This window comes from Astatotilapia calliptera, chromosome 7 (genome assembly GCF_900246225.1).
Source record: "Astatotilapia calliptera chromosome 7, fAstCal1.2, whole genome shotgun sequence".
Classification (NCBI taxonomy): Eukaryota; Metazoa; Chordata; class Actinopteri; order Cichliformes; family Cichlidae; genus Astatotilapia; species Astatotilapia calliptera.
In genome coordinates, this window is record NC_039308.1 from 40,392,987 (window position 1) to 40,420,668 (window position 27,682).

A 27,682-nucleotide genomic window follows, 5' to 3' on the forward strand; every position below is an offset into this window, starting at 1 on the left:
TACTGTTTTCATACTATTGTCCATCGTGTTGTTGCCCACTAGTTTTCATGTCCTTGCCTTTTTCTTTATAAATTACAAAACATTAGAAAGAGCCTTTCCATGAATGGCTGATCAGGTACAGCAGCTTTAGTGGTTGCAGATATTTATGTTAAATGAATGAAATTCTTTTCAGGTGATCCAAAAAGTTTCAGTGAGAGCACTAACAGGGACTACAAACACAGACTATATTGCCATATTGTCTCCTTCACAGCCCCCTAATAAATCCAGGGCTGAATTTCAAATCAATTTCAACTATCATTATATTTGGCATCATAGTATACCAAAAGAACACTTTGCTTTCAGACTGCAGGCTTGTGGTTCTAAGAGTATCTAAAAGTAGCACAGAGAGAGTTTTCAGCTACCAGGACCCTCAGTTATGCTGTTGTAGGCTGCTGGAGGACTTCCCATTGTGCACTGAGCATTCCTTATGTACTTGCATGCTACTACTAGATGCCATTAACTTTTCTGCTCTTCTGTGTTTTGTATGTGCTTTTTCTCATAGTTTGTCTATGCCCTCCTTTCCCCTCACACAAATCAGTCATGATAAATGGCTTCCCCTACTTGAACCTTATCCACTGGAGCAGGGGTGCCCAATCCCAGTCCTCGAGAGCTACTATCCTGCAGCTTTTAGATGCATCCCTACTCCAACACAGCTGAATCAAATGAATGGCTTGTTATCAGGCCTTTGCCAAACACGATGGCATGCTGAAGAGGTAATCAAACCATTTGATTCAGCTGTGTTGGAGTAGGGATGCATCTAAAAGCTGCAGGACGGTAGCTCTCGAGGACCGGGATTGGGCACCCCTGCACTGGAGGCTGCTCATCTGATTGTTGGAAGTTCCACCCTGATTTTGTAGAGTTTCTATCTTTTAAAATACCTTGAGGTAGCTGAAATGAAGTGAAGTAAAACTTGTATTGCATGATGACAATGATGATATTTTGAAATGAACTGCTTGGGATTGCAAAAAGTACTTTTTTTGACATTATTTATTTATAAAAAAACAAATCTGAAGATGTAGAATCATAAGAAGTATACGAATTAAAATTCATCATATGCAATGTGTAGAATGTGCAAACCTTTACTTTCCAAGAAATCATACCAGAGATGTCACCGTCCTGTCCAATCCCATCTTTTTTGTGGTAATAAGTGTATTATTCTTTCTGCAGTACAGCGTATATCCTGATGTTATCAGGACTTATCTTTCTCTCAACAGTCACAGAGTCCCTGTCAGGCTACATCGGTACCTCAGGCCTACCACTGAGTCTATTTGAGAAGGCCTCTGCTGAGTCCCCAAGAAAGGAAAAATGACCAACAACTCTTTTAGTGGGTCCAAATATGTCCGACGTGGCGAGGCCAACCACGATGCAGAGTTCAGCTGCTCAGTCCAGGAGCTGCGCTCCCTCATGGAACTTAGAGGAGAGGAGGCAGTTGCTAGAATCCAGGAATCTTATAGTGAAGTTAATGGACTGTGCGCCCGGCTGAGGACGTCACCTGTCGATGGTAAATATGTTCAGAAATTGTATTTCCTTTGTGTCCCTACAAAACTGACTCCTAGTTGCAGCGTCACAGTATCACAGATGTGAATCTAAGATTAAACTTCAGATTAAATTAAGAGCTCAAACATTTGCACAGGCTACTCAGTTTGCTTCATTTTTAAAAAATCATTTAAGGAAAGTAACAGTGCATTAAATGTGAAGCAAGCACAGGGTGTGCAAACTTCTGCATACACCTCAAAGTTATGATTTTGAATAAATTTAGAACTCTTCACTACTGACTCACTGACCTCCCCTCCCGGCGTGGGCATCATTAAAACAGCAGAGGACATACTAGGTTCATTAGTCTTCAGGGACTGTTGACTGTGTGATGGTCAAAGTCATCTGTGACCTGCAGCTCCTGTTGCTCTGCTCTCTGTCAGTTTCTGGGCAGAGAAAAGCACATTGTGTTCAAAAATATTCAAGTAGAGGATTCGTTGCAGTGGGGATAAAAGTGTTTTTTTCTTCTATTTTTTCTGTAGCTGTAAAGATCAGAATCAGAATCACGTTTATTGGCCATGTATATGCACGGACACATACAAGGAATTTGGTCCTGGTAGATGGTGACTCTCAAGCACATGTGGATATATACAGCTACACATGCATACACAAACATACACAAGTTGTGTAAACCAACCATAAATGTATGTTGTTGGAGGTGAGGGCAACTCCAGTGTAGCTCGGACAAATGGGGAGAAATGTCTCTGGAAGGGCATCTGGCAATAAATCTCTGCCAAATCAAACATGTGGCTCATCAAGAAGAAGAAGAGGAAATAACAGTGTGTCTTAAACAGGGATTGGTTTACTTGCTCACAGTGAGGGTAGCTCAAATTATTTATTTGTGGATCGGATGTCAACAATCTATTTTACATGTGTGTTTTTTCTTCTTAATGTAATCGTGAAATTTCTTTCTTCTGTGAACAAGTATATTAGACTGTTCACTGGAAAAATCACACTCCTTGCCAGTCCACTTTTACCAGTTAGTTAGTGTTCAGGTGTGTTTAGTAGTTTTATCTTTCACTTTTATTTTCCTTTTCTTAAAGCACCCACAAGTCAAATCTGCTCATTTACTCAAAATATTTGCTGACTTTGTTCTGAAATGAGAAGCTTGTCTCCTCTGGAGCTTTCTCTCAAGTCAGCGTTTCTTGTTTATAATGCCTCTGCTTCTTTTGCTTTTTTGTGCCTAAGTTGGACTTTAACTTAAGGTTTCCTATTAAACTTTATCTGAATACTGACCCACACAGGGTGTCTTATAGTGACCTACAGACAACGCATTAGGTTTGTCTTTGCTGAGCTTGTCTCATACGTCTGCCCTTTGACATTTCCCCCCCATTATTAATTCATTCAGTCTGTCCGTCTTCCACGCGCTCGGTAAACACTTTCAGTGCTTCGACTCCTGCTGAGAGTAAAATGTCAGCAGCAGGTTGAATTGACTGGAAAATCCATTCCGCTGCTTTATTTCTCTTTGTATTGACAGCTGGGGACAGATGACATAAACTCTTAGTGTAATCCCACTTACCTAAACATTCGGAGAATGCACAGCACTCTGCTCACTGTGTTTCATTTTCAGACAACATGAAGAGAAATGTTGGGTTAAAAACCAGTTACAACTGACGGAGCCAGCTGCAGCCACGCAGCAGCTGCAGTGTCTCTTAGGGGATCGGAGTGTGTCCTGACATGTTGTTCTACTCCACAGAGGGGAAACCGCTCTGCTCTTTGCTCCCGCACAACACAATATTACTGAAGAGACACAAACACCAAGTGTGATAACCGATGTGTTACATTTAGAACAAGAGCCATCTGAGACTATAGCTTCTCCAAAGAAGAAAATTTCCTTCCACGACATACATTAGCTGAGGCTCTGGATCCAGAGGGAGATGCAAATCTGTATCAGTTTATGATACTTTCTTAAGACATCAAGGCAATACCATCACTGTATATTTCATCGGTTGTTTTTTTATTTTTATTTGATTTTTGAATGCATTCTCATCGAGCACATCATAGGCCACAGTGTTGCCTTATTACATCTTTGGCTACCTAGATCAAATTCATCTTGAGCGTGCATTTAAAAGATCAATCTGAAAATGTGATATTGATGACACATTTGAACAAGTAATACACTGTGAACTAACAGTTGTGTTTCACCCCTCGTAAAACAGACAGCAAACAGATCAATTAGTTCTAAATACATGTCAGGTTGAAGGTGTGATCCATGTTCAGCTGAACGAATATGGAGTCATTTTATCTTTGTGTCTCCTACTGCAGGCTTAGATGGAAAATCGGAAGATATCGACAGAAGGAAAGAGGTGTTTGGACTTAACATCATCCCTCCAAAGAAGCCAAAAACCTTTTTGCAGTTAGTGTGGGAAGCCCTGCAAGATGTCACACTCATCATCCTGGAGGTGGCAGCCATCATTTCACTAGGCCTTTCTTTCTATCATCCACCAGATGCTGAGAGACAGAGTGAGTAGTTTTCGTTACTTGAAAAGCAAACTAGTCTATGAGTATGCCTCAACATTTTTAGTAGTAGAGCTGTGACGGGTCAATATCTGATCATTAGAAAAGTTAGAGTCCATCATGTGATCAGTGTAATGAGCTTGTATGAAGGTGAACTGGTTTCCACACTAACATTTCAGCAAAGTAGTCTTCCTGGTACTGGTGTTAGGCCAGTTCCCATTTTGGCTGTAATTTGTCATGAAGTAGATTCAACAAGGTCCTGGAAACAATTCTCAAAGATTTCAGTCTATATTGACATGATGGCATCACACATTTTCCCCAGAGTTGTGAAATGCTTCTTTACTCTGCTGGAAGCAGCTATCAGATGTTGGCTACACAATGGGCATAAAGGGATGGAGATTATCAGCAGCGAGTCTCAGGAAGGCTGTGGGCTTTAAATGATACTCTGTTTGTGCCAAAGTGTACCAAGAAAATATCCCCCACACCATTACATACCTTTTCTATTATTTATGCAAAGTCTGACCCAACCGTCAGAACGTCTCACCGGGAACTGAGACTCATTAGATCAGGAAATATATTTTACAGTCTTTATTTGACCACCTTTGATGAGCGTATGCACATATAGTCCCAGCTGTATTATCTTCTGCAGCTGTAGCACATCTGCTTCAGGGTTCAATGTGTTGTGCATTAACAGATGCTCCTCTGCATACCTTTGTTTGTACCTTGGTAGTTATTTGAGTTACTGTTTCCTTTTTATCAGCTTTAAGGAGTCTGGAAATTTTCTCCATTCTATGTGAGCCCTAGAAATGGTTGTGTGGGAAAATCACAGTAGATCCAGCTAAAGTCATTGAGCTGTTGCCAATCTGCTTGGTTAAATATTTGCGTTAATCAGCAGTTCAGTGGATATACCTAATAAAATGTCCTGTATTGTATATGAAAGCTCAGCTTGACTTTATTGTGCAGAGGGACAAACACACATATGCATTTCAAATGATATACCTGGTTCATCTGTCATTGTCACTGTAATTATAATAATAATAATAATGCTGTAATAATTAACATCAACTTCATCTAACAAGCTGCAGCTTCTCCAAACTAGCTCTGAGCTTCAGTTCTAATAAAACCCTGAAAGCTCCTGACAAGTCCATACGATGCATCTCCAGACAATGTTAAGTGCTGGTCCTTCCTGGCATTTCTGTTATGGCTACTTTCACTGTGCACTCTGCGATTTCACCATGGTGCACCCAACAGTTGAGTAAATGTCAACTTGTGTTTGAAACTGGCATGTGAGGCACTGTTAACAGACAGAAGGTCATGTAAGACTGAAACTGAAAAATGATCATAAAAGTTCTAGCTGATGTGTCTCTGTTTAGACTGTGGCAGTGCAGCTGGCGGCGTGGATGATGAGAGCGAGGCAGAGGCTGGATGGATCGAAGGCGCTGCCATCCTCTTGTCTGTGGTGTGTGTGGTGCTCGTGACGGCCTTCAATGACTGGAGCAAAGAGAAGCAGTTCCGTGGCCTCCAGAACCGCATCGAGCAGGAGCAGAAGTTCACGGTGGTTCGAGGGGGGCAGGTGATCCAGATCAAAGTGTCCGAGATTGTGGTTGGTGACATTGCACAAGTCAAATATGGTGAGGAAGCAAAATCATGTGTGTAATAATTCACTTTACTAACATTTGGTGACATTTAGTTTGGTATTACTAACAAATAAACAGCTGATACTATTAAATCTTGACTTCTGCAGTCAAATATAAAAATGATTGTATCCTTCTACACAATATCCCCATGTTGTCTTTGTGATGGTCGAAGGTTTAAACCCAACAACAGCGTTATTAGTTTTTTTAAATGGTTATTTTCAAATAATAACTAACCATTGTATGACTGCATGTGGCAAGCAGATGACATAACAGTGATGTAACATAATGACCTGAGTGTTTGTGTTCCAGGTGACCTCCTCCCTGCAGACGGTGTCCTGATTCAGGGCAACGATCTGAAGATTGATGAGAGTTCTCTAACCGGAGAGTCAGATCATGTCAAGAAGAACCTTGACAAAGACCCCATGCTGCTGTCAGGTGCATCACTCTACACTATTTCACATTAAATTACAGCCAAGACCATTGTGACCTGTGCTGTCATTGTTGGAGACGATTACGGCTGATGATTTTCCAGATGATTTTAATTCTGACTACCCTCTCTCATTTTCTCACCTAAATTGGGAACATCAAATCTGTTCTTACAGCCTCAATCCAATACATATAACAAACTATTATTATTATTATTATTATTAATATTATTATTATTATTAATATTATTATTATTATTATTATTATTATTATTATTATTATTATTATTTTAGTCCTTATAGTGAATAAAAACTACAATTTGAAAGCAAACGAACTAGACCAGAATTCTCTGTGGTACATACTGGGCTTCATATGCCCACAGAGGCTGATGGATATAACATTTCAAATGCAGTCTAATTGTTGATTACTAGTCAATTGAGCTATATAATGGGGTACCAGTTGGCTAATAAAATCATCTTCTCTCTCCATCTAGACACGTAGGCCATTAAAAAATGCACTTAATTTTAAAGATGTGAAGAGCATTCCTTTTTTTACAAAATACCATGCTCAACCCTGTTAAGCGAGATACAACGTGACTTGTGTTTTTTTTTTTTTTTTGGTGAAATATTTCATTTTCACTTTCTCAGGTACCCATGTGATGGAAGGCTCTGGCAAGATGGTGGTCACTGCTGTGGGTGTGAACTCTCAGAGTGGAATAATCTTCACCCTGCTTGGTGCTGGTGATGAAGGTGACAACGAGGACAAGAAAGACAAGAAAAAAGAGGAACACAAAAGGAAAGATTCAAAGGGGAAGAAAAGTAAGTTCAGTAGAATTGAATCCTATTTGACATGCCAGTGTGGTTCTACTTATATCTAAAACATGTTGTCCACATGTGGAGTGCTATTGCTCAAACCCACAGCAAAAGATTCCTCTCCTGCTCAGGTACTACTCCTTTGTTTATGTGTGCAAAACTGCTAACACCAATCAACACCTAACAATGATAACAGTTGACTTTGGAGGTTTTAATAATTTATTAATCATTCTTTATGTATGAGTATGTGGGTTAGTCATGTATGTGTGTAGGCATGGCTTTAATAAGAGCAGCAGAGACGCAGAACAATGCATGGTCTTCTCACAGAAAAAGTGTTAATTTCCTGCATTCCCATGAATTTATTTGCATCAATTTGTGCTGCTTCCTCATATTTACACAAAAATTTATATATGGCCTGCAGATCGAAATTAGCTAGTAGCTAAACGTGGTACAATGCATATTTTCTCTTAGAAGATTCATTTTTTTCTGTTCATACATGGTCCCTGAAAAATAAAGTGGAAATGGAAGATGAAAATGAAATTCATGCCAGTGATAAATGAATTATGTGGTTTTTGATTAATTGATTAATCGATTAAGTAATTTATTTAAGAACACCTTGGTCTTTAATAACTACGTGGGTGTATAAATTGGGGATTATGTAGACTACAGCTCACCTGCTGAAAAGAGAATACCGAGCAACAATTCCTTGGGATTAGCAACAAAACCAGCCAACGAAATTTATACACAACCTGCTCATTTTGGAGACTCAATACCTGCATTTGCCACAGCAGACTTAGTGGTTTATAAACTCAAATTTAAGAATATTTTTTGTGAGGAAGGATAGAAAAGATTTATGAATGTAGTGAAGGAGGAGAAAGAGGAGTGCTGCATGACTAACGGCTATTAAATGTTTCTTCTTTACAGGCAAAAAAGAAGACAAAGGCAAGAAAGGTAGGCAAACAAATATGCCATCACTGTCTGTGTGAATGAGTTGATGTGAAGGTTGTATTAAACAGCAGAGCTTCAATTTGTTTTTAAAGCTATCTCTGGTTTGATCATCGACTTCTTGTGGTAGTGAACTCCAGAGCATCCATACCTCTATCTGTCCATGCCGAATGTGTCAGCAATAATGTTAACAGTTAATATGTTTTGGCAGTATGGGTGCTGCTGTGCGCTTCTGTGTTCTGTGGAGAATGGAAACTGAGGAGCCACGTAGAAACCAGCTCGTTCCTCATCCTCTTTGACTGGACCCAGTTCTCTTGGTCAAATGTGTGACATCAATGACATTTATGAGGGTCAAAGACTTGAGGCCTTTCCCAGTCTGTGCTCCTGTGAATCATCATTAGTCATGGTCTGAGTACTGTCCCATATTTAAATTTCACAGGATGATGTGGATAGAAATATTTTAGGGCATGAGTCTTAAATTATATTACAAAAATACAGATATCTGATATTTTCCAATTATCCCGTATTAGCTTATCAGTTAAAGAATCCACTTAGTTTTGGTTGCTTAAGGCTGTTTAGGTAAGGCTGAAAATCATGGTTACCTTTCCTACAGTTCTTTGAATGAAATCACATGCAGTCTTTGAATATTAGACTTTGGAAAATTATCATCTATTGTTGATGTGTAGTTTTATGTACATCATGTCCAATTCACAACAGTTGTCTCGAGGTACTTGGTATTGTAAGGTGAAGACTCTGGGAGAGGTAGCCATCTGCTGCAACCAGTTGGGTGTGAGGTGAAAGAGAGGAGAAAAAGCAGTCTTTAAATAGACAGGACAAAACAGTGGAGAAGAAATGTTCACTGTATCAAGTCCACCAGCATCCTGACCCTACAGCGGTATATTTCAGGGTTGGTTCATGGTGACCACATCTAGCCTTAACTAAGTTTTAAGAGAAAGGAAAATTTGAAGCCTAATTTCAAAAGTAGAAAGGTCTCCTGAACGCAAACTGGCTCCACAGAAGAGACATGATTGGGCCTGACCTTAAAAGACTTCGTGTGGGAGGGAACCAATGGGGAAAAGCTAATGTGAGAGAAATATGATCTCTTTCTCATCCCTGTGAGTACTCTCACTGCACAGGCTTTTCAGGGCTTTTTGGAACAACATACAGAATTGTCCAGCCTAAGAGTATCTGTATCTGATATAATTTCAAGATTTCTATGGACCAATACAATAACCTCAGCCCTGAATTCAGAAGTAGAATTCTGATCTTTATTTTTTGCCTCTAGTTTAATTTATTGATTTATGCCATCTTATTTCATAAATAACTATTATGGGGTATCATCTGCATAACAGCACAACACATTTAATTAGCAACTCAGTGTTCAGTATAACATGAAAAGCTTCTATTTTCTGTCAGGTTACTTCAATCATCCAACCCCTCAAAAAATACTTTATAATAGGTAGTTCAGTTAGACTCTTGGTTCCTTTGGAGTTTCCCATGGTCCTGACAGATCCTCCTGTCTCCCTGTGGTCCCACATGGTGTAGTGTGTTTGGCCCTGTGGTCTGAGCAGTAGCAGCAGGTGCTCCTGACTCTATGATTAGGCCCAAGAAGATTATTGGGCTTAAGCTTGGCAGCTGCTTTCTTCTTCTGCCTACTGCTGGCTGCCTGCCTGTCCACTAATAACCTTGTTACGAGATGGGATCAGCACCCTCACATATATATATACACCTGCAGATATGCTTTCTGAAAGGGGGTTGTTTGATTGTTGGGGTTTCTCTTTATTATTGTGCATTAAAATACACAGCACCTTGAGGTGACTATTGTTGATATTTCGCACAATGTAAATAAAATAAAATTGAATGGAATTTTAAATTTTTATTTAATAGCGTATTAGTGATAAACACTGTTTTCTGAGGGCAGTTTACGAGAGAAAAACTGTTTTGACATTCAAGTGTTTGGATTTCTTTTGTTTGTTCTTTTGATTTCCTGTAGGGGAGAAGAAGGACGGAGCATCCGTGGAGATGCAGCCACTTAATGGTGAGGGAGAACCAGAGAAGAAGAAAAAACACATTGCAAAGAAAGAGAAATCCGTCCTCCAGGGGAAGCTAACTAAGCTGGCTGTGCAGATCGGCAAAGCAGGTACAAACAGAGTCTGATTATTGAGATTTAATTTAGATTTAGAGACCACACATCACTGTGCTCTGAAACACTTAACGTTGATTTTTGACGTGATGTCCATATTTGGCAGACATGGGTTGCTACAGCACGTCGCTCTGGATGTTTGAAATGGGAGAGTTTTGCACCAGATGTCTTTCTGGATGCAACCCAATCGGATCTGTGTCTCCTTACTGGAGATGATCCAGGGATCTTTTACTTGTTAGGCAAATATGTAAAATGACTAGCTGCAAAGCTGCTTTTTTTGTACAAAAATCTTTCAGTGAACGCTCGCATGCAAGGGAAGCTACTAAGATTACGAAGAACAACCACAAACAATAGGAACAAAACAAAGAGTTCTAACAGAACACTAGAATCCATGGCTTTGATGAGAACAACTTATGTGATGATCATGTTGGATGTGATTTATTAAGCATCTCAAAAAAGGAAGTAATTCCTGAAAAATCTCCTTTAATCCAATATTCAAGATCAGAAGTAACAACAAACCTAGATTGCCAAGAGAGTTTCAGAGCAGATGTAAAGTTTTTCTACGTTGCAGCAGACGTCTGACTAATTTTGTAAAGGATGCAAAAACTGCACCTTTGCAGTAGCACTGGCTCACATCCAAAGATTCCAGCAGAAATTAGTTAATCTTTCCTCATGCGAATCACTGTTTATACATTTCCAATTTACAAGTCTTTTAACTTGCGAGTGTCATTTCCGAGAAAGACATTTGTATTCCTGAAGTGTATTTTCACAGAATTTGAACGTTTTTGTTTAAATCTTCCACTTAAAAAGGTTCAAAGGAGTTGTGAAGCTAAAACAACTTGTTTTAAACAAGGACTATATTTTGTCCATAGTGAGTGTGACCACAGCCTGTGGAGCCCTTGCATTGTACATAAAGGATGTGATTATATAGGAGTGACTGTAGAGGAAGAAATGTTTTGTAGATGCTTAATATTTGTCTGGGGGCTGATAAAGCCTGAACATATGAACGCTGTTGTATGCATTTTTAAGATGGTTCAGTGGAAATGAACGCAGATATATAGATCCAGAACAAATTTGAACTTAACTCACTGTTCACTTAATCTGTTATGGTCACAATTAACTCTACAGATGAACTAAAGTCTGTGCCTCTGTTCTCTTCGCTGCCTGTCTTTGCCTTCAGGTCTGTTCATGTCAACTCTCACTGTCATCATCCTCATCACTCGCTTCCTGATCGATACATTCTGCATTCAGGGGGTTGTGTGGCTCCCTGAGTGTGTGCCCATCTACATACAATTTCTGGTCAAGTTCTTCATAATTGGTGTGACGGTGCTTGTGGTAGCTGTACCTGAAGGCCTCCCTCTGGCCGTCACCATCTCCCTAGCCTATTCAGTCAAGGTCTGTTTATTTTCTAAGGGAAATTAAAAAATGTTTGCTATAATAAAACTAACATATTTAGCCTGATGAAACATGCCAGATAGATATTTGATCTATTCTTTTTTTGCAGCACACAGTATTTGTGCAACTTTTACAGAATTATTTATTGTCCACCTCTTTCATTGTAGTAATGACCCGGACTTCAAAAGTAATAATGGAATATTTCAACCCTCGTCAGACAAACTTGGATCAAGCCGAGCTCTTTTGATTGATTCAAAATAAAACCCACAGACTGGTAACATGGCTCTTGTCTTTTATCAGAAAATGATGAAGGACAACAACCTGGTCCGCCACCTGGATGCCTGTGAGACAATGGGCAATGCCACTGCCATATGCTCTGATAAAACGGGCACACTGACTATGAATCGCATGACAGTGGTGCAGGCCTACATCGGGGAACGCTACTACAAAAAGGTGCCAGAGCCAGACCTTATCCCTCCCAAAATCCTGGACCTGCTTGTCCTGGGCATCGGGGTCAACTGCGCCTACACCACCAAGATTATGGTGAGCTGCAAAAATAGCAGTTCATTCAGGAAGCTGAATGGAGTGCAGTGCAGGTTGACTAACACAGCAGTTCAGGACTCATTGGATTACTGTCTCCTGGATCCACTGTATAGCACACAGACAGGAAACCGATTCAGCTACACTATCTATCTATCTATCTATCTATCTATCTATCTATCTATCTAATATATATATATATATATACATACATATGCGTGTGTGTGTGTGTGTGTATATATATATATATAGTTGACATGAACATATATATATACACACACACATGTATATATATATATATGTGTGTGTGTGTGTGTAAGTATGTATAATATTCTGAATCGTGATAGAGACCTAGATGTGGTTAGTTATACTTTCAAATAAGACATTATATGTACATTTCTTTTGCTGACATTTTGTTTTCTTTGCTAAAGGTATCACTATAAATTACATCAATTTGTCTGACAATTATTTCAAGCTTAAAAGATCAGCAGCATAGCCTGGGGTTTGGAATCCCCAAGCAGTCGCCTAATGAATGTGAGAGCCTGTGAACTGACAGATAGGTTTAAGTTATCCTTTATTAATCCCTTGGAGAAATTCTTTGACTTTACATTGGGCAGCCAGCTGGTTCTGCCCAGGAAACCAGATATAGCGCTCAGCCTTTGCCATGTTCAGGGCTGTCTTGACAGAAGAACTAAGTACACTAAAAGGCAACAGAAAGCTACCCTTGTGAAAAATTTATAAAATCTTCTATTTACCCTGGAAAACATTATTGCAGGCTCTTTACCTTACTATATAAAGTGCCTTACATAAATAAAACAGAATTAAACTGAAATGAATTAATTTTAATTGAACCTCAGACAGTGATCATTATTTGACTGTCAAGGATGAAATATCTAGTTTACAGCTGCAGCTACAGTTGTATTGATAGTGACAGGCTGTTTTTCTTGTACGTAGAATAGTAAGTTTATTGATATCTAATTGTGCTTAGTTTTCAGACTGAAAACAGTCTAGCATTAAAAATTCATGTGGTTACGTTATAAACATAAAATTTAATTAGAAAGTCCAATAAATGCCAAATTTAACAACAGATAAATACAACTAAATGTGTTTTCTCATACCAGACACTGTATTAAAGACTAGCATGCCACAAGACAACTCTTGAATTTACAGTTTGGCAGGCATGAACTAGTCATTTTTAACCAAAAGTACTAGTTTCAGCACAGTGTGTCCTTAAAAATTTTCAGGAAACTGGATAAGTGGAGGACAAAAGAAAAAGTGTCAACCCTAAAACACCTACAGCAGATGAACAGCATCTGAAAGCCTTTACTGCTGTAAATTACAGCAAAGAACACAACATGGCGGGAAATCAGACACAAGTCATACATAAGCACATATACAAGATAAAAAGGCTATACATGAACTGACTTTTATTTTTAAATTAACTTTAAAACCTTGTTGTTGAAAGTTGTGTATTGAAGCTTTTGATTGTTGCTGTATCATTTCATTATGTGTGCTGTTGTCATATTGTGTACATCAGACTTCTCATTAAAGACTTAACTTCCCGATGTTTCTTCTCACAGCCTCCAGAGAGGGATGGTGGACTCCCTCGCCAGGTGGGAAACAAGACTGAATGTGCCTTACTGGGATTCACCCTCGACCTGCGCCGAGACTATCAGGCCATTCGCAACGAAACCCCCGAGGAGAAACTTTTTAAGGTCTATACCTTCAACTCTGTGAGAAAATCCATGAGCACTGTGCTAAAGAACCATGATGGCAGCTACCGAATGTTCAGCAAGGGTGCCTCTGAGATCCTGCTTAAGAAGTAAGTTTACTGCTTGTACTCACACAGCCGTACACAGTAAGATGATGATCACATGACTATCTCTGTGTTTACAGATGTTGTAAGATCTTGACGGCCAGTGGTGATGTCAAAGTCTTCAAACATCGCGACCGAGATGATCTGGTTAAAAAGGTGGTTGAGCCAATGGCGTCTGAGGGACTGAGGACCATCTGCCTCGCCTACAGAGATTTTCCTGTGTCTGATGGAGAGCCTGACTGGGACAATGAGGCCCACATACTAACAGGTCTCACATGCATCGCTGTAGTTGGCATTGAGGACCCAGTACGACCTGAGGTATGCCAACACAGAGACAGCAGGCAAACCAGTCTTTAGAATATTGGCTATTAGCAAAGATCTGTCTATTTTAACATTATTGTGGCATGTTTAATAAGACAAGGATGCCAAAGTAATTTTACATTGTGGGCCAGCTTTGATCTTAAATGGGCCAAACCAGAGAAACTCCTCTTTCTTTCAGTGTAAACATATTTAACTACACAATTAATCCCATTTAATGTGGAATTTCAACAGAACAACTCAGTTTTTCTACATGATAGAGAAATTCTTTTGTAGTAAATGCAGGAAATCTGTCAGCACAAATAAATATGTAAAATTACACTTTCTATACAATGTCTCTTTCCCCCCCGAGGACCCACTGTAAAAAATAGAAATTTCTAAAGTAGAAAGGGACTTCTCTGTGTTATAATTGATGTTGTTTATCTATTAGTTAATTACTTTGGTGTAATATGAATAGCTGTTGTGGATGTCCTTATCAGAACAAAACACTGTAAAACCAATGAAAATATGGTTAAAAGTCCCAAATCTGCCCTCCCTCAAAATTTCCAAAGCCATCCAGTGGTCTGGTTTGGGGCCTTTGCTGGGTAGATTCTGTCCTATTGTTTGACACCTCTGAGCTAAAGTACAGATGTCTGAAAGACTGGATCATTGGCTACAATAATTCAGAAACTCTGTAGACACCATGGGACCGGTATTTTGTCAGCAACATTTCATTGTTTGTAAAACTATAATTATTGCAAAAACTAGCTGTGAGTCAGTCAGTATTTTTCTTTGTTCGAACCTTTTATTTTTTCAGTGTTCCAATCAAGCTCACGTACTAGATGCATGTTTTTTCTTTTATTTTGCTCCATAGGTTCCAGAAGCCATCAGAAAGTGCCAGCGGGCTGGAATCACTGTTCGCATGGTGACTGGAGACAATATCAATACTGCCCGTGCAATTGCCATTAAATGTGGCATTTTGCATCCTGGAGATGATTTCCTGTGTTTGGAGGGCAAAGAGTTCAACCGACGCATTCACAATGAAATGGGAGAGGTCAGACAAACATAAAGAAAGAGGATTTGACTGATCAGTAGATGACTGTGAAAATAAGAAAAGTGACACAATAAAAACACAAACATTAGAATGCTGTGTGAGATGTGCATTTATGCATTTACTTACCATTATGGCCTGGCTCACTGTTACAAATGTGATAAGGACTAGTCTATTGGTTTGTTCTCCATTTTTATGCTTCGTGAGCCAACCAGTGCTGCCACTAAGCACCAGTCACACACACTTTTCTTCACTGTCCTTCACTTTAAATCAAAGGTACAGCAGAGTATTTTCATAAAGCCTTTAATAACAGTTTGTCTGCATTAGTTTGTTTTGCTGCACATTTCACAGTATGAGAAAAACATGATGTCACATGTTAAAAACATGAGGACTTATATGTAAGCTTTAAATTTAACAAATTTCCCACGTGTGAGACTAATAAAGGTTATCTTATCTTAAATCTCCATTTTATGCCACTGAGCAGTCCTTACCTTATGATCTTCCACTTCTGTCCTGTCTTTCTTTTCTTTCTCCATCTCTGAGTGAAGTTAGCTCTCATTCTCCGCCTGTGAAATACAATCAGCTGGACCTTAAGGCAGCAGAAGCACTGTGTGACAAAATGCACAGACAAACAGTTGATAGAAGCTGCATTTATTTATGCTTGCTACTCTTTTGAAGGGGTAGCAGGACAACTGCAGTTGTTCTGGTGTTGTGCCAAAAACAAAAAAACACTGGCCCACTTTAACCCCTGACCATGGCACAAAGTTTTGCCTCGTTCGTCTCTTTTTATGCAACAAAAAATAACTACTCATGTGAAGTACAGATGTAACTTTAATTCAATTTGATTTGATCAACATAGCCTCAGTTAATGATAGTTATCTGAACAACAACAGTTATTCTATGGTAAGGTAGAGGCCCTCTCAATGATCTGCTCATCCCCTTGAAAATTGTGAGGAAGCATATGCTGCATCTGGTTGGAAGGTCAGCACAATTAGTCGGACAAACAGTGATTTAAATCAATATTCTGCCGTTAAAACATAGATTTTTTTTTTGGTCTTCTCTCTCTTTTTGTTTTGCAGATTGAGCAGGAACGTCTTGATAAGATTTGGCCCAAGCTCCGAGTCCTCGCTCGATCATCTCCAACGGACAAACACACTTTGGTCAAAGGTTAGACACATCTGGATCAAAGAGGGGGGGTGGGGCAGGAGACAGTTAGTGACAAGGGGTAGATTGAACCATTGAGAGAAGGACAATTTATGTTTACAGGAAAATTTGTACACAAGAAGGTTCATTTTGAGTTACATAAATATGAATATTAAAAGCAATAGAAATTAAACCTTACAAAGTAAATATAAGAAAATGTGGAAAGAAATTGAAAGGCAGCTTATGTTAAAGTTGATCCTTTGGCACTGTTAAACATTAGTAAGGTATTAGTAATTATTGAATTCATTATTTGTAAAGCATTTAGTTTTGTAACCAAGCCTCTAAAAGTCAAAAGAAAAGAAAAGCAAACACCCATTTTTAACATTTCATTTATCAGTTACATCCAGATCCAAAGAAATATTGATTAAGCATTCTAAAAACGTAATTTTGAAAATGGATTCTATCAGGAGTAATGCTTTACAAATAATGAATAAAGTATTTACTCATACCTTATTAATGCTCAAAAATGTGTAGTCATTATAACCAGTGTTGGTCAAGTTACTTGAAAAAAGTAATCAGTAACTAATTACTGATTACTTATTTTCAAAAGTAATTAATTACTTAGTTACTTTTTAAAAACACGATTTACAACCTGAATAGGTAATAAAGCGATAGATCTTTCAGCCCAATTCCACTTTTTCTACATAATTGAGCCCGTTCTCACTCCCGAGGCGTAACATGTCGACGTTTTGTCACGTCCCGCGGCGTTCCTGAGGAACGCGAAAGGAGACCTTCGGCGTTCTTATGGTACGCGGCGGGTTATGGCTGGAATCCAGTGCAATGACGCTCCCGCGGTAATAGACGTTCCAGCCCTGTATTCCAGCCCTAAACCTAACCTTATCCCTAGCCCTAACCATAACCTTATTCCTGATCTTAACCAGGACTATAATGATGTTAAATAGCGTGTTTCTAAGTGATTTGAAGAAAAAGAGCGAACATGTGTAGATGGAGTCCAGACGGTTCTCATATTTCCTCTTTTTTCCGAGGTCGTCATTTAGGAACGTGGTGGGTAGCCGAAAACGTAATATGTTGACGATTTGTCACCTAGCGTAAAATGTTACGCTTTGGGAGTGAGAACGGGTTGAATCGATCATACAAAATGTAATCAAATGGAAAGGTCCCTTTTTAAAACTTGTTTTATTAGTTGTAATCTTTTAACTTTATGCATCAAGCAAAAAATTTAATTATATGCAACATTCTCTGACTGGAAGAAATTTGTTTAATATTTAAACCTATTTTCTGCACATTCCAGCACATAAAATATATTTTGGTGTGTGTTTACACTCACTCTTTCAAATAGATGCAAGTAAAACACAGCAGAAAATAAATAAAGTCACAGACTAGCGGTCCTGTTGCTCTATTTTCACCTGTAAAGCAGGAGTGGCGTAGGGAGGTTTACCCTGGTGCAGGTGTGCCGCAGCGGTCAGTGGAAGAATCCGCGAGTTTCTCTGTGAATTTCCCATTACGTCGTAGCACACTCTGTGCTTGCTCGGAAGTTTAGGGGGTTTTTTCGCTGTAAAAAGAAGTTTTCTTCTCACGCACAGCAGACGCTAATGTTTTTGTCACTTTTTATGGAATCAAACTTAAAGTAAGGTCAGTACTTCCACGCTTTAAACGCTGCACGCTCATACTCTCTCCCACACTCGATATATGATCCACTGTTGATCGGCACACAGCTGTTGCCACGAAGTCGCACTTGCTTATGTCACTGTCATGAGACATTCTCGCAAAAAAAAAATCACGGTTTTAGTAACGCAGTAACGCAGCGTTCCTACGGGAAAGTAACGGTAATCTAATTACCGTTTTTGCAATAGTAATCCCTTACTTTACTCGTTACTTGATAAAAGTAATTCGATTACAGTAACGCGTTACAAGTAATGCGTTACTGCCCATCTCTGATTATAACACATATCACTTGTCTTTTCAGGAATTATTGACAGCACAGTCTTTGAGCAGAGGCAGGTTGTTGCAGTAACTGGAGATGGAACAAATGATGGTCCTGCCCTAAAAAAAGCAGATGTTGGCTTTGCTATGGTAACTTCAGCAGTCATCAAAAGTCAATGTATTTTAACATTTAGTTACATGTTGTTATAGCATTTTTGCAATGGTGTTTAATATTAAATGCTATTAAATATTGAATATTATTTGCACTGATAATAACGATAGGTTCGTAAACTAGCATACATGCTATGCTCTGCAGGGCATCGCAGGGACGGATGTGGCTAAGGAGGCGTCTGACATCATCCTGACAGACGATAATTTCAGCAGCATTGTTAAGGCTGTTATGTGGGGCAGGAATGTCTACGACAGCATATCTAAATTCTTGCAGTTCCAGCTCACCGTCAATGTGGTTGCTGTCATTGTGGCCTTTACCGGAGCCTGCATCACCCAGGTCAGAGCCACCTGAAAACCTCCACTGTCTATCTGTGACTGACTTTAACCATATGTACTGTACATTTATTTAGCTAAAATTTAAAATGCAATTTTCTTGGAATTTCTGTAAATACTTTGGAGTAAAATGGCTAAAACCCAACTGGGTCTGCATAAATATAGAGGGTGAACCCCACTGCAAGAAGTGGGACAGTTCTTGGTGCATGAAATATCATTTCTTTGATGAAGAATGACCCAGAGCTTGAGAGTGAGAGATACTAGCTAAATATAATTGTGTTTACCTCAATGTATGCTCAGCACTCGAGTTCTGGAACCAGTCGCTTGGAGAAGCTTTGTACTTTATTCAGCTCTGGACTGGAGGTGGAGACTATGTATATTTGTATATCCCAGTTTAGTGGGCAGTCACTAAACTGGGACAAGTTGCTGTGTGTGAGATAGAAAGAAAGTGGTTGTGTACCATTGGGTTGTTAAATGGTTGTTAAATCATTTCTGCCAATATAGTTAATGAGAGCTCAGAGTATTTTTGAATCCCTGGGTGGGGTCCTGGAAGGTGCCCCTACTGGGGAATCCATTGTCCTGCGGGTGGACCTTAATGCTTATTTGGGTAATGACTGTGACTCTTGTAAGGGTGTGACAGGGAGGAATGGCCTGCTGGATCTGAACCCAAGTGGTGCTGTTATTGGACTTCTGTGCCTAGCTAATATCATGTCTAACTATGTGGGTGCTTTTAAGTGCACCTTGCACCAGGAATTGCGATCATAAGCCATAGCTCTCATCTGGGGTAAGGGATGGGTGGGGCTCAGGAGGTAGAGCAGGTTATTTACTAATTGGAAGATTGGTGGATTGATACCTGGCTGTTGCAGTTGGCATACCAAAGTATCCTTGGGCAAGATACTTAACACTGTTTTTTCTGATATGTTCATTAAAATGTGAATGTATATGAACATTAGAAAGCACTCAGACATAGAAAAGGTGCTTGTGTGAATAGATTAACAAGAGTATCCAGAGCCAGAAGTATCCCATACGTCCTGTATAACTGGATATATTATATAGGAGATGTAAGCATAAGAAAGAGCCCTTTGTCACTTGTACTCTTTGTAACCTTTATGGAAAGAATTTCTAAGTGCAGCCAAGTATCAGACATGGCCAGTTCCATTTTGCAGATGGTACAATTCTATTACTCTTACTGAACACTACCTGGGTCAATACCTTGCAGTGAGTATAAAGTGACTGGGGTGACAATTAGCACATCAAATTCTGAGACCAATGGTTCTCAGCTGGAGAGCCTCCTCTGGGTAAATGCACTGCACCTCTTATATAGTGCTAGTTCTACTCTATTTGAGCACTCAAAGCACTTTATACAACTTGCCTTATTCACCCATTCACACAAGTACTTTCTTTGTAAGCTCTTTCTATCTAACATTCACACAGCAACTTGGGGTTAGTTTCTTTGGCATGCAGACTGAAGCAGACAGGGATTGGACCACCAGGGATTGGACCCACTCTGTCTCCTGAGCTACAGCCTCCCCAGAGGAGTTCAAGTATCTTGGGCTCTTGTTTACAGGCGAAGAAATAAAAGAGTGGGAAGTGGACTGAAAAACAGGTGTAGCATCTGCAATGTTGTAGATGCCTATTGCGGTGAAGCATGTGACTGCAGAGTGCAATAACATTCTTACCCTGCCCCATGGACACAAACTATGGACGGTGTCAAAAAGAATGAGATCATAGATTTAAGTGGGAAATTAGCTTTCCCTGAAGGGTGTCTGGGATCTCCCTTAGAGATGTAGTGAAGTGTTCAGTCATTTGTGAGGGACTCAGAGTACAGCTACTACTAATCCACAATAAAAGAAGGATGATGACCTTGGGGCAGACCCCTGACATACTGGTGGTTTGGACTGTGTCTGCCACATATGTGCAGCCACATATAAAATATAACATATAAAATATAGCATATATCGCATTTTACATCATAAATTCAGAATGAGAAGATTTTGAGGTATGGTTTTTACAATTGAGGTTTATGGTTTTGTGTATTTTAGTGCATATTTATTCGTGACTTAGTGACCGTTGTGTATAATTTTGGTCAGGTAAGCTTGTTTTAAATGTCCTATAGAAATAAGTACAGAAGTACTTGAGTTGACTTTATTTTGACTTCAACAACCAGACGAGATCACTTGAAAATGATTCAGGCAAACTGGGTGAACATTTTATTTTGGTTGGATGAGTAGAAATTAGTAGACATGATATTACTTCCATGCACCTATCAGAGTTTAGCAACGTTTAAAGCTTAAGTTATTGCAGAGATGGTTATGGGTTTACAACGTGAGTTCTAAACTACTAAAGGCATTGGAACCTCTTGAATGTTGAATGCTTACATGAAGAACATCACAATCAATATCCTTCCCGAGAATTGTCTAAGGAGCTTGGAAAGAAAATTCCTGAGAATTAACAAACTAAATTCTCAATACCAATTCCCATCCTAATATTTTTAATTAATGCTTTGTGTATATAATCAAAACCATAATTTGAAATTCTGTTTGTAAATGTTTATTCATAGGTGCCTTTTCTGTCTGTTTATGCTTTTTGGATTTAACGGATGATTTTCCTCTTCTAAATACCATACAAAAAATGTTTCCAGGACTCTCCTCTGAAAGCTGTGCAGATGTTATGGGTGAACCTCATCATGGACACATTTGCTTCGCTGGCCCTTGCCACGGAGCCACCGACTGAGGCACTGCTGCTCAGGAACCCATACGGCCGCAAGAAGCCGCTCATCTCCCGCACCATGATGAAGAACATTCTGGGACATGGCGTCTACCAGCTGACCATAATCTTCACCCTACTCTTTGCTGGTCAGTGAACACATCACACAAGACCAGTTTTACCCTTCTTTGTTAGGGTCGCCATATTAGGAGATTTTATAGTACATGGCCCCGTCCATAATTCTGGCTGGTTTGTAGGGTATGAAATACTTATTTCACTTAATGACATGCACATTAATTTATAACTTAAGGTGACTGCAGCAATAGTGGTGACACAGCGTAAGTCAAATCAGGACCAATCAAAATGGGAAAGATACAGATACAGGTGTAAATACACCCAAGTTATCCTGAGGAAGCAGTTTGATCCAGATTGTTTGGGTACATATGACCATATTCTTTTAACAATGTATAAAGGTGATCTGGGCACTTTATTACTGCACAAGCAATAATAAAGTGCAGTAAGATGAATGACTTGGTTTAATTTTGGGTCAGGTTGCGGGTCTGGTAATAATAACTGGATTATTAGTTCCATAACCCGACTGTAGTTGGTGGGTTGGTAGGTGCGGAAGGATATAACAGGACAGCTTTTGCTAATGGAAGTAATGCATTAATAATGCATGTTTATTTGCATACAGAACATGAATGTCAGCTTCAGTTCCAAATGTGAAGATACCTTCCAATGCCAGGTGTGAACTGACACACTTAGGGCTCTCCACGTGTGATCAGATCAGCCAAGATGAATGTTGATGCTGAGTGTTTATCACAGCACTCCCTTCAGTCACACATCTTTGTACTGTATTTTACATTACGTCCATATATGTAATAATCTTGTGTCTTTTTGTAGTTTGTTGTCCTTGTAAACAAACTTTACGAAAGCTGATTCTTAAAGGGATTTTAATAGGTTTTGTGTGGCAAATGTCACTAAAGTATTGCTTGAAAATGTCTTAGTATTTACTTTTTTTTTTTTTTAAATTAACATTTTTGAAAAATATACAGACTTCATGTTCAGTGACCTTTGATCCTCCTTACAGGTGAGACGCTGTTTGACATCGACAGTGGCAGGAATGCCCCGCTTCACGCCCCGCCCTCTGAGCACTATACCATCGTGTTCAATACTTTTGTCCTCATGCAGATCTTCAATGAGTTTAATGCCCGCAAGATCCATGGAGAGAGAAACGTTTTTGAGGGTGTCTTCAGAAACCCCATCTTCTGCTCCATCATCTTCGGAACCTTCGTCTCACAGGTAACCCTGGAAAAAAGAAGTCGTCAGCCTGTTCAGGCTCGATGGAATTAAAAGAATTTTCATATAATGTTGTTGCTCTGTCCTCTTGTAGTTCATAATTGTACAGTTTGGAGGTAAACCTTTTAGCTGTGTGGACCTAACCCTTGAGCAATGGCTTTGGTGCATCTTCTTGGGCCTCGGCAGTCTGCTGTGGGGACAGGTAAGAAACTGTTTTTGCTAAAATGAAAATTTTTTAAATTGATTGCTGTTACGATTATTTAAAAAGAAAGTACACTTTTTTATTTCTAAGGTTTTTTGTATCAGGACATTGTCATGGTCCTGGGTCATTTGACCCAGCGTTTTGAGTTTTCCTGTGTTTTTGTTATTTTGTATTATGATCTATGTATACTGTAAGTTCTCGTTGCTAGTCTTAAGTTTATTTCCATAGTGCTTGGTTATCCTGTTTTGAGTTTTTTATGGTCCCAGTTAGGGATGGGTATCGTTTAGGTTTTATCCGATACCGGTGCCAAATCGGTACTTTTGAAACGGTGCCGGTGCTTAAACGGTGCTCGAACCGGTGCTTAAAGAATGGAGAACACAAACTTTGTCCAAAAACCTCTCATGTTCAGCTGTTTTTTTTGTAAAAAGATAACAATGTTAGCCTTTTCTGCAGCTATGGGGCATATATGGTATCACTCTTGGCTGGAAGCAGTGCTTAAACAATGGAAAAAACACAAACTTTGTCCAAAAACCTCTCATGTTTAGCTGTTTCCCACTTTTTCTTTGGTCATTTTTGCCTTTTTGGCCGGGGTGAAGGGAGTATCTGCCATCAAACAAGAAGACAGCCGCATGTAACTACGACGGTGTTTGCTAGTTCACCTTACATGCATTAATTTAATAACGTGGTTAGCCTGCTCAACGTAAATTAGCTACTCACGCAGAGAAGAACGGCTGCTGCCACCATCAGCCGTCATCATTTCTGCTACACTGGCAGGGCTAGGGGCCAGGACTCTCCTCTTCGTGTTTTTGGGGGATGTTGCATAACAGGCAACCCACCCGCAGTAGATGTGCTCGGTGTGAGGTCTCGCAGCAAGCTATCAAATACGGCGCATTTCTCGGCTTTTAAAAAAACGCTATGCGTCGCCAGCTGTTTAATCGGATTCGAGGTGTTGCCTCCTTTGACAGTATCACAGTATCAGCTTAAAGCACTTGTTGCAGGCTGCTGAGTTTGCATATTTTGCTGTGAAGTACAGCCAGACTTTTGACCGCTTCGCCTTGGACATTTTTAATCTGTAGCTCTGCTCTAACAGAACGTACGTACCTGGCCCCGCCTACTATCCTCGGAAACGTAAAATGATTGGCTAGAATCTAAAGTGTATCACAGCTCAGGAAAAAAAAGCACCGAAATAAAGCACCGAAATGTGCGCTGCTTTTCGGTCTGGTTACTACCGTTTATGTCAGAACCGGTGCCATCATGGCACCGGACACCGGTACCCATCCCTAGTCCCAGTTTAGTTCCTTGATTATTTAATATTTTTCCCTTGTGTCGTTGCCCTCTGTGTCTCCCTCTGTGCATTTGTGTTTATGTGTTTGTATGCGTTCTTGTGCCTTGTTTCCCCTCCTTGTGTTTTATTCCATAATTTTTATCCATCCTCCACTCCTGTGTCATGTTCCCCAGTTTCCTGTTTTATTGTGAAGGTCTCGTGTTCCCATGTTCAGCGTATTTTATTTTGCTTCCCCTGTGTTCATTTGTAGCAGCTGTGTTCCTTGCGGGTCCTCACTTCCCCCGTTATCCTTCTATGTATTTATCTCAGCATCTCGCTCAGTCCTGTGTTGCGATCTCCCTCATGGTTGTGTGTCTCTCCTTTCTCCCAGTTTAGTTTTTGTATTGCTGGGAATAAAGCTGTGTTGTTTTTGGGTTTTTTTTTCCAATTTTCTCCGTGTATCTGCATAATCTGTAATCTGGTCCTCAGTTGGTTTAAAAAATTATTTAAATACAAACTTGACGAAGAACAGCGATACATGACATATTACACTATATCATGATTAAACTAAGCCAAAACACAGAAGCACTGTATGAAGTTTACCCTTATTGCTTTCATAGAAATTGACAAGTAGGAGCCAAGTGCTGCGAATCAATTCCTTCTTCTTCTTTTGGCTGGTCCCAAAGAAGACCAGCCACAGCAGATCGCTTTATGCCTCTCATTTTATTCCTAGTATCCTTTTCTGATACATCAACCCAGTGGATGTCCTCTTTCACTACATCCATGAATCTTCTCAGTGTTGTTAGCTAATAGCTCCATATTCATGGTAAATGGTAAATGGACTGGTTCTTATATAGCGCTTTTCTACTCTTCTGAGCATTCAAAGCACTTTACACAACTTGTGCATTCACCCATTCACACCCATTCGCACCAGCACATTTTCTAACTAACATTCATACTCCGATGGATGCATCGGAGAGCAATCTGGGGTTAGTATCTTGCCCAAGGATATTTGGCATGCAGTCTAGGGGAAGCCAGGAATCAAACCACCAACCTTCCAATCAGTAGATGACCTGCTGTACCGCCTGAGCTACAGCCATTCAGTTTCCTTTGTCCAGTATATCCACTATCCCTCCTCTGCTCAAACAATCTGACTTGCGAGATGGTTTAGAAATGGTTTAAACATTCCAACAGTAACTAAAGCTTCCAACAGACCTTAAAGAAATAACCACTATGACTTCATGCCTATGACATCTGCATAATGTGTCGAAGAACTATCAACTGAAACTAAAGTACGGTGAATCAATCAGGCAAGTCATTAGGAACTCTTTGTCTTTTACAATGGGAGTGGTGTTAAAAAGAAATAAAGTTAAAAGAACAACTCACATTCAAAAAGACTCACACTCACTGGTAAACATTGCCCGCCTCAGTGTGATGGGCATAATTTTACCTGAGCCTACATTATGTTAACAGAAATAAAAAAAACAGACTAGTAAATGCATCAATAATAGACCACAAGAGTAGGATGCTCAATACCACAATACTTGAATAAACAAAATAAATAAGAGAATGGATGGATGGATGAATGAAGAAATAATGACCTCTTTGCAGATAATCATCATGAGACAATGGTTGCATTAAATCTTCATATTGAGGTGTCCAGGATGCGCTGCTGCTATCTTTGACAGGTGCAATATTTTTTTTAATTTTGTCAGTTGGTGTCAAGTGTCCCGACAAAGTGGCTGACGTTTCTGAAGACAGCAGGTCATGCCACACTGCAGGAAGAGATCCCTGATGGGTCCGATGAGGGTAATGATGTGGTTGACCACGGAGACCTCGAGCTAAGCAAAGGCCACATCCTGTGGTGCCGCGGCCTGAGCCGCATCCAGACACAGGTACGATTTCAGGCTTAAAGATACATTTGTGTCTCATGTGTTTTGCCAGATATCTTTTGTATAATTATCTGGTTAAAAATTTCTGAGGAGATTTAAATTTCAACTGGTTGTTGAACCACTGTTACCATCAGAAATCGTGATGTCATCAATTTGTGAAGTTTAAACTACAGAGTAAATCTGTCAGACAGGAAATAAAGTGATTGAATGATGTAGGACCTTATGTTTGGGCTTATTTTGATCAACAGTCAGAATCTATGTGGTTGAATGTCCTGTAAATCAGCGGTCCCCAACCCCCGGGCCACGGACCGGAACTGGTACGTGAGTCGTTTGGTACCGGGCCGCGAGAGTTGAGGATTGGGTGTGAAATGTATGGTTTTCAGGGGTTTTATTGGTTATTTTGTTATCGTTTTTATCGTTAACTCAGTTTTCCTGGGTCTTTTCACGTGTGTTATGAATAAATCTTATTTTTTTCGGTACCGGTACTAGTTTTAATTTGTTGTATTTATCCGCGACACCTTAAAGGCCGGTCCATGAAAATATTGTCAGGCATAAACCGGTCCGTGGCACAAAACAGGTTGGGGACTGCTGCTGTAAATGATCTACCTGAGTTGACTCACTGTCTCTGATCTCCCAGATCCGTGTGGTGAAGGCCTTCAGGGACAGTGTGTCTCCCTATGAAGGTCTGGAGACACCTGAATCTCGCAGTTCCATTCACAACTTCATGAATCATCCCGAGTTCCGTATTGAAGACTCAGAACCTCAGATCCCCCTCATCGATGAAAATGAGAGTGAAGATGATCCCCCTACCAAACGAAACTCTATTTTCATCCCACCGCCACTTACTGGATTGTCCAGCCAGCCGCCTCTCCCCTTCACCCCCAACGAGAACAACAACGCCTTGGACCGTGTCATCCCGTTACATAAGGACATCTCCAGGTCTGCACTGGTCCCTCCCAACTCAGCAGGACTACCACCCTGTCCAGGAAGCCCCTTGCACAGTCTGGAAACCTCACTCTGAAGCCCCTCCCTCCTACCTGAACACCTCCTGTTACTAAAGTATGTTCGTACTGTGTTTTTTATGGTCAGAATTCTGGTTCTTCTGGGAGCCATGGACGGGAAAAAATTAAAAAGAGACTCACCAAATTGTTCCAACCAAGAGTTCATCTGCAGAAATGTTTCCAGATGTGCTTTTGTTCTGTGACAGCGACTCACACAGACTGTTTCCTTTTTTAATAGAAATGAACTTCTTGTTACTTAGGAGAATGTTGTTTGTGCAGGGAACAATGAGTAATCAGTTCTGATTGTGTACATATTCTGTTAATGTAGTTTTAAATGTGGGATGTTACAGTTTTTCAGCAGACCAGCTGATGGGAGCCGGTAGTGATGGTTCATGTTAGTTTTTTGTTAAGGATCTGTCACTGAAATGTTTAGTATTTTGTGTTGTAGAGAGAAAGTTTTGAGGGAGGTGTTTAATGTTGAATTTTATTTTAGTGTGGTTTTAGATTGAAAAAGTTACAAAAACAGTTATTAAAAGTTTCAAAAAATAGACATTGAGAGCTGGATAACTTTGGTAAAGCATTACGTCAGACAGGGTGAGAAGTTCGGCCATCCGGGAGGGGCTCAGAGTAGAGCAG

The 27,682-nt window shown here is 39.8% G+C and overlaps 1 protein-coding gene across 1 annotated transcript; it reads left to right on the forward strand.

Annotated features, from left to right (window-relative positions):
• The first annotated feature begins 1,316 nt into the window (after positions 1 to 1,316).
• On the forward strand, positions 1,317 to 27,682 carry LOC113026220 (plasma membrane calcium-transporting ATPase 1-like). Its single transcript, XM_026174742.1, has 19 exons — positions 1,317 to 1,540; positions 3,838 to 4,035; positions 5,403 to 5,660; positions 5,976 to 6,101; positions 6,740 to 6,910; positions 9,843 to 9,989; positions 11,173 to 11,387; positions 11,688 to 11,930; positions 13,508 to 13,749; positions 13,824 to 14,061; positions 14,915 to 15,094; positions 16,171 to 16,258; positions 18,222 to 18,328; positions 18,495 to 18,686; positions 21,324 to 21,537; positions 22,479 to 22,690; positions 22,782 to 22,889; positions 25,869 to 26,048; positions 26,683 to 27,682. The coding sequence occupies exons 1-19, from the start codon at positions 1,345 to 1,347 to the stop codon at positions 27,064 to 27,066; spliced, it is 3,699 nt and encodes a 1,232-aa protein (XP_026030527.1). The 5' UTR covers positions 1,317 to 1,344; the 3' UTR covers positions 27,067 to 27,682.